The sequence below is a fragment of the Rhododendron vialii genome, chromosome 1a (genome assembly GCF_030253575.1).
Source record: "Rhododendron vialii isolate Sample 1 chromosome 1a, ASM3025357v1".
NCBI lineage: Eukaryota > Viridiplantae > Streptophyta > Magnoliopsida > Ericales > Ericaceae > Rhododendron > Rhododendron vialii.
Window position 1 is genome coordinate 37409539 of NC_080557.1, and position 7962 is coordinate 37417500.

Here is a 7962-nt window from a genome sequence, read left to right on the forward strand (position 1 = left end):
GTGAGAATTAAAAAACCTTACCTATTTGTTAAAAAAGTAACATACATAGAATATAAAACAATCAAATTTGAATTGTCTTAGTGGATCAAGTGTAAGAGCGATTTACTACAAAATATATTTAGCAATCTTGCTTCCATTTTTAATAATTTCTTAAGTATAAAACCCATAGCCCATGGTTTAGACACTTTTGAAATGCTATTCGAAATGTAGTGATTAAAAGTAAATTTATGAAATACAATGAACAAGACAAAATGTCAAATATACATTTTTAAATTCTGAATTAAAAAAAAAGAATAATAAAAAATCAGTGGGGGTGCGTGCCCCCGCTCGTCACTTACTCCCTCCACCACTGGAGCAAATACTAGCAAGATCTGGAATAATAAGGCCCCGTTAATAGAAATAAATACTTATTTTTTGAATTAAAGATGATGTATCGTGAGATAATGATTTGTCTCGTAAAATGAAAAATAAAGCCTAAGTGTTAGGAGTACTATTAAGGTCCCGTTCCAGAAACCTTCTTAAAAGATAAACAGCTTATTTTATATTTTCAAACTCAAAAATAATGTAAATAAAAAATATTTTTTTAATTTTTTTGCACCGTATAAAAGATCTTGATGGAATCTATCAAACAAGATCCATATTGATAGGAAAATTATTTGCGTAAACACATTATTTTTTAGCTTGAAATTGCATTTTTAAAAAATAAGTATTTATTCTGAGTTGCGGAACGGAGCCTCAGGGGCCTGCTCCGCCGCCTCCCTTTTGAATTTTCTTCCTTTTTTTTTTTTTTTTCTTGGATCAGATGTTCATAGCCAAAAAACAAAAATTCCATTTTACTCTTAAGCAAATAAAACAAAGCTTACAAACAAAACCTTCCCTTCTCCTTCCATCATTTTTGACAACTTACGAACTTGGCAACCAAGAAATTGCTCGATTGAATCAGCTTGAATGTTCGATTTCAGCAAACATGTGATTGTATATATTGAAAGAAAAATTGCGATGCAATTTAGGATAGAATCAGTCAATCTTAGATGATTTTCAAGATTCAAAAACACATCGGTTTCACTTTGATAGATTGTTAAACTATTGTTTGTTGGCGTTTGTACAAGTAATGAAGGCAATTGACCTCATATGTCGAGAAATTATTCGTTGCCCCAAAGGCAACACATTATTTTTGCCAGCTGGTGCCTCTATCCAATCAAAATTTGCCTTATGGGTTAATTGTCGAAGTCTACCACCGTTTGAGGCATTAAATTCACTGACACACATTCTTCTCTCTCCACTTGACATAGTCTCCTCTCTAAAATTAAGTGTTCCAAATTTCAATTCGTTTGAATGGGTAAGAAGATTTTATTTTTTTGATCATTTAATTCTAAATGGTCATAATTAAATTTTGACTATAGGGTTCTCGTTGATTAGCCCTAAGAAAATTGTAGAATCAAATATCTCTTAGGATTAACCAACGAGAGCCCTAGAGTCAAAATTTAATTATGATCCTTCAGAATTAAATGATTCAGAAAAATAAAACTTTTCACCCATTCAAACGGATTGAAATTTGGAATACTTAATTTTTCAACGTGTAGTTTATATATTAAAAAAATATAGTTAAAAAATTAAGTGCTCCAAATTTCAATCCGTTTGAACCGATAGAAAGATTTTAGTTTTCTGATCATTTTATTCTAAATGGTCATAATTAAATTTTGACTCTAGGACTCTTGTTGATTAGTCCTAAGAAAGTCGTACAACCAAATATCTTAGGACTAACCAACGAGAGTTCTAGAGTCAAAATTTAATTATAACCCTTTAGAATTAAATGATCAGAAAAATAAAATCTTCCCACCCATTTAAACGGATTGAAATTCGAAACACTTAATTTATTTTCATTAAATTTGGTTAAGTATTCCAAATTTCAATCTGTTTGAATGGATGAGAAGATTTTATTTTTCTGATCATTTAATTCTAAAGGGTCATAATTAAATTTTGACTCTAGGGCTCTTGTTGGTTAGTCCTAAGAGATATTTGATTATACAACTTTCTTAGGGCTAATCAACGAGAGCCCTATAGTCAAAATTTAATTATGACCTTTTAGAATTAAATGATAAAAAAATAAAATCTTTTCATCCATTCAAACGGATTGAAATTTGGAACACTTAATTTTAGAGAGAAGGCTGTGTATGGTGGAGAGAGAAGAACGTGGGTAAGTGGATTTAATGCCTCAAACGGTGGTAGATTTCAGACTGACAATTAACCTACAAGGCAAATTTTGATTGGGAAGAGGCACCAACGGGCAAAAATGACGTGTTGCCTTTGGGGCAACGAATAATTTCTCTCATATGTCCCATACTTCCCATCTGAACGCATTATAGTAATTCAGCTTTTTCGAAATTCAATACTCATTATAGGGGTTAACTCCACATTTATCCCCTATTCTATCGTTCAACAAATATCATTTTTTGTTTCTTTTTTTCCCAAACATAACTATCAATTTTAATTGTTTATCCCTCATGCATCCGATTTCAGTTTATGTTAATGGCCAACCAAATTTATAACAGCAAAAGGCAACTTGGAGAACTTGGCTCCTGGCCTCCTGCAACAAAAAATCCACCTTCTTCACCATCATCTCTCGCCCACGATCTCTCTATGTAACGATCCCAGTCTGTAACAACCCTGTAGTGTGGCTGTGCACTACAGGAAATCCCAATCCGCTTCTAGAACGCCATCCAAAAAATGTATTGAACTAAATTCACTGCCTTTAGAAATCCAATATCCTAGCATAGCCTCGGTGAGCCGATGGTAACAAACTTACAAGAAAGAGAAAAAAAAAAAAGGTGAGGAAGAAACTGACAATACAATTGAATATGCATTTGCTTATGAAATTTACAAGGCAGCTGCTTTAAACAGTAGCCAGGAGAAACCCTTCTAAAAATTTACATTTCTTACCCTCAATACCCCAACACAAGGATGTTTCGGGAAAAAATGAAAATGCAAATTCCAGACGCAGATATCAAACAAAAGAAAGAGAAAACACAACCAAACCACTCTACTCTCTCATTCTATATCAAACCCTGCTTCTGTCAATACGATGAAAGCCAACTTACTTGACCGATACAACCTTCCCAGCAAAAGAAGCGCGAATAGGGACTTGAAAAGGGAAAAAAATTACAGTTTGTGTGTACGTATGAACATGTTCTCACGTCAATGTGTGATCTCACTTGCAACACCTACACCTGACTTGTCAGCCATGCGAACGTTGTACTGTTCATATACTCTTGCCCGGTTCTCTGCCCACCATTGTTCTGCTTGTTTCTCACTGAATCGCTTCCGACTGCATTTCATATGTTCATAGATGATGTTCAGTTATATGTATCATTTAGAATCTTCTTTACGTAAAAATCCAAAACAAATATAGTATTCTCCATTTTATATTGGGAAACTGCGTGCCCCGTGGTTTAGCTTCAATGAGCAAGGCACAAAATTAAGGGAAGTGATTTTTGCACTCCCCTTTTATCCTCTTGCGCTTCTTTTGTTATTTTTATTCATGTGAATTTACCAAACTATCATTACTTATGCATTCACTTTTCCTATATAAAGGGCATTTTTGTCTTTTCATGTGAAAAAAGACGAGAAAAAGGAGTGCAAGATGATAGGAGTGCAAAAATCATTTCTAACAATTAAACAGCAACCTCACATAGTTCCTTTAAATGATGATTTAAAGGAACCTTTTGCTTTGGGAGTTGCTTATCTTTTATGCTTCTTGTTCTCCTTTTTCTAGCCTTTAGTTTATGTATCTTTTATCTTTGGGGCTGTATTTAATATCTATGACTCTTGTATTGACCTTTATCTATCTATGAAGTTCTTTTTTATGCCAAAAAAAAAAAAATGAAGATTTCTTGAACAATCAGAACCCAAAAATAAATACGTGGAAAATCGAGAAAATTCCTGTAAGAAGATATTCATTGATGGGAATGCGTTTCTTCCTCTTCCTACAAAACTTACTCCAAAAGTCTCAGAAATTTCTTTCCCATCAAGAAAATCCACGCAGAGAAGTTCAAATTTACATCTTAAGAACTGTGTTATTAGGTTTCCTATGTATTTAAGTCCAATAGATCAATCTCTAGTTCAGATTATATCCTTGTCCCAGTAAAAATAAAATGTGGGTGTAGCAGTTATTTGACGTCGCACAAATGGTACTAGCATACCCTATTAAGAGGTTTGCTTCTAGGTGCTAACTGCCAATGGATGTGCAGTTTATTAAGCATTTTATGTCGAACAATCCAAAATAGCTGACGAAAGTATGATTTCAAATGAAATTGGACCGAAATGATGTAAGCATACCTGAAGCGAACTCGCTTAAGGTCCTTGGCTTCACCAGGCAAGGAGGTAAGAGTGATATAAACACCAGGCTCATCTTGCTCAACCCATTCATTATCATTACGAGGATCACCTTCTTTCATTCTGCTCCCATTTCTGTTTGTCATTTCTGACTGGACTTGTCTATTGTGCCCTGAACTGCGACTACTGGAAATGCTTGACCCATTGGAAAGCAAGTGGCCATTTGATCCGTTAGAATCTGGTTCTTGAAATGTTAATTGACCATTCAATCGGTCAACAGAAACATTTGACAACTCATTTGAAAGGGGATTGGATGCAAAGGAAATAATGGAAGGTGACTTGATGTTTCGGGCTGCTCCCACAGGCAGCCTCTCAGCCATCTCCTTCAGCTGTTTTTTTGCGCACAGACAATACATAAAAAAAAAATGAGTTGCCTCACCAATTGTTTAGAAATCATTCAAGATGCATAATAACCTAATACATAAACAATTGCAATGGAAGCCTACAGATATGGCTAGTTATGGCAGCAAGAAATACAGCTGGAATCCAAGATGAGCATATTTTGTATTACTGACAATGATATTAAACACCAACAATATGAAAGCTGTCTGAGAAAATGAAATACACATTTTCTCCATCCACCAGGACCATCATTAAGATGCAGATCCTTGACCTTCGCCTGAGGTCTTTGATGCGTTCCTCATACCACCAAGGCACCAATCTAGTCCTTCACTTACACACTAATAGTTAAGGAAGTTCAAATTATATCTAAACATCTTTTTGCACAACACAACGGCTACCAATCATCATTCTGTTGAGCACAGCGACCCCTCTCTATTTTGGGTCAAACAAGAGATGGATATTCATATGAAGAGAGAGTGAAGAGATTTCAAAAAAAAAAAAAAGCATAAACAAGGAGTAGATGAACATCTATAACATGTTTTTTATTATAAGAAAGCAGAGTACGGTTGTCAAAGAAATTGGATGATAAAAGAAAGACAACAGTCTTTCTGTTTTGAGTTGTCTCGAATTCAACCCAGATTGCAATTATAAACCCTGAATTTGCCACCCACATTGTAAGAGCCCACATTTGGAGAAATCAAGTCCCACATCGGGAGTTTCAAAAAAGTGAAATTGGTTTATAAGGAATCACCCACCAGCTATTGTATAATTTGAGGCTAACCTTTTGAGCCACGTGGTTAGGTGAATGGTTAGCAAGTCAGCTGGGGCGGGTCGTTATAGTTGGTATCAGAGCACAACTATGATCTACATGGTGGAAGCCACCTCTAGAATCTTGGAGCACACTGATTGTGTTATACAGAACTAAGTGCCACACCCTGGCCACCAGGGGAAGGTGCCGGGTTGCAGCCAAGGTGGGGAGATTGTAAGAGCCCACCTTTAGAGAAATCAAGTCCCACATCAGGAGTTTCAGAAAAGTGAAATTGGTTTATAAGGATTCGCCCACCAGCTACTGTATAATTTGAGGTTAACCTTTTGAGCCACGTGATTAGGCGAATGGTTAGCAGATCAGTTGGGGCAGGTCGTTACAAACATGATCCCATTGACTAGGTCCAACCAGCTTGTTATTATTTGTATTTCTTGACCCTATTCATCATGTAGGATTTCCCTAGAATGGATATTCTGGGGCACTAGGAATTGTATATGAGCCGTGTTGTTTCCATCTCTTTTTGGAAATGTCGTGTATGCGTGATTTCGTATCTGTTTCCTGTGTCCGCATATATGCTTCTTAGGCCAACAACTTCAAAAGACCATTCGACAATTACCACCAAATCCTAGTGTACTCGAAAGAATACCCACTCCATAGTCGATTGAACTGCATTTGAGCAAGTAATCAGATAACAGTTTAATGTTCAAGTATTCCTAGGGAGACAAGATGTGCAGTATTAGACATAAGCAATATATGCGAAAAACAAGTTGCTAAATGAAATGATGTAGAATCATGGCTTATTGCAGATTCAATTTAATCACTAGCACTAGCAGTTGAGAAATAATAAGCATTAGGTCCCCTGTGGAAGCAACAGAGTTCGCACATGGAAATAACAAGAAAACTTATTGTGTTTCCTTCAATTTTGAGTTACGAATGCATCATTGAAGCTAAGTAGTCACCAAACAAAGACAATGGCAGATTTTATTGGCTCATTCTTTCTTATAGGTAGTGTAAGCAGCTCATCAGGAATTTCGAGATAGTCCAATGCATTAAGAAACGGACTCATCACAAACATGAGGGAAACAACTTGAAATTTATCCAACGGTGAACAAAGACACATAAAAATACTCATCTTACTTGGGCGGTAAGTGACTTGATCACTTCCTTCGCTGCTTTGCATTTTGCTGTTTCTTCCCCTGCAATTGTTATTGCCTCCTTGAGCTGTTTAGTAGTTCTTTCCAATTCAAGTTCTTGCAGTTGTGTTTTACGAGTAAGATTTTCCACCTGAGGTAAGAATTGATCAGACACAATGCAAAAGCACAAAAGGCCCAAGACCATCTCCAATGCTTGTTAGGTCGAGTCATGGAAAAGACACTTTATCTGTCTGCATATCAATCACATTTCAAGTACCTCAGAAGAAGCATGAAACAAGCTCTTTAAGCAAATGCAACTCAAATTATGACATAGAAAGGTGCCTCCGTCTTACCAATCCTATACCTTATATTATTGGCCGCATGCCTGTATCTTATCAATCCTATACCTTATATTATTGGCCACAAGACAGTAAAGAATGATTCTTTGATAATGTTTGAGTTAACCCAAACCCTAAGAATTTATATGTAACAAACTTCATAAAATATAACTGAAGAATGTGTACCCCTCGAAAGAAACAAAAGAGAGGAAAAAAGGACAAATAAGCTTCAAAAATTGGGAGTCGGATTTAAAACTTGACAAGCTTGTATTTGTTTACGAAAATGTATCATCACTGGTTTGTAGAACTTGAAACACAACAGATTCAGAAGCTTTGATTTTGGCTTTAAAACTTGATTGACCAATTTCTACAAAACACTATGGTCTGTTCACCATAAATCACCATAGATCTTCACCAGAACATGTATATTGCGCATGGGGGCAGACAAAGAAAAAGTATGGCCGCTAATATCCTAAATAGACCGCGAGTCAGTCCAAAGAAAAAGGAAGGGGCAGTTAAATATGACACTCATTACCGAATATTGTTAGGCATAGTTTTCCCACCTATGTCTAACTTTGATAACCAACCATTCCAATTATTTCATTGTAGGTTTCAAAGGAGATGGTCACAAAATTGGACTAGCAGATACCTGAGAAGTGACAAGCAACATAATACTCATACCTGTGCTCTTAATCTGATAACTTCTTGACCAAGGCTATCACTCGTTCTCTTAGTATCATCCACAATGATTTTTGGAGTGGTGAGTCCACCTAGAGTAGGCGTTGGTGTTGTGGAACGAGGTGGGCTTGCCCGCCTTGATATTGGAGATGTTGCTCGAGAAACAATTCTAGATCCAGGTACAGAAGCTGAGAAGAACTTTTTCGACGACCCAAATACAGGATTAAAAGATTTAGAGATGTTGAGAGCTCCCCACTGGGAACTTCCATTTGGAATAGGTGAAACACGGCTGCTATTTAATTCTAGCTTCTTG

At 36.1% G+C, this 7962-nt stretch overlaps 1 protein-coding gene across 7 annotated transcripts in view; it reads right to left on the bottom strand.

Annotated features, from left to right (window-relative positions):
* Nucleotides 1-2841: 2841 nt before the first annotated feature.
* The window catches only part of LOC131336423 (PH, RCC1 and FYVE domains-containing protein 1), a 14070-nt gene continuing 8949 nt past the window's right edge, over nucleotides 2842-7962 (bottom strand). For all 7 annotated transcript variants that reach the window (XM_058372302.1, XM_058372371.1, XM_058372512.1 and 4 more), the window contains exons 7-10: nucleotides 7653-7962; nucleotides 6638-6784; nucleotides 4336-4721; nucleotides 2842-3325 (exon numbers count right to left, since the gene is read on the bottom strand). The exon at nucleotides 7653-7962 is cut by the window's right edge and continues 1817 nt beyond it. In XM_058372302.1, coding sequence (XP_058228285.1) covers nucleotides 3196-3325; nucleotides 4336-4721; nucleotides 6638-6784; nucleotides 7653-7962 — 973 coding nt within the window. In that variant the 3' untranslated portion in view covers nucleotides 2842-3195. The remainder of the gene's footprint in view (nucleotides 3326-4335; nucleotides 4722-6637; nucleotides 6785-7652) is intronic.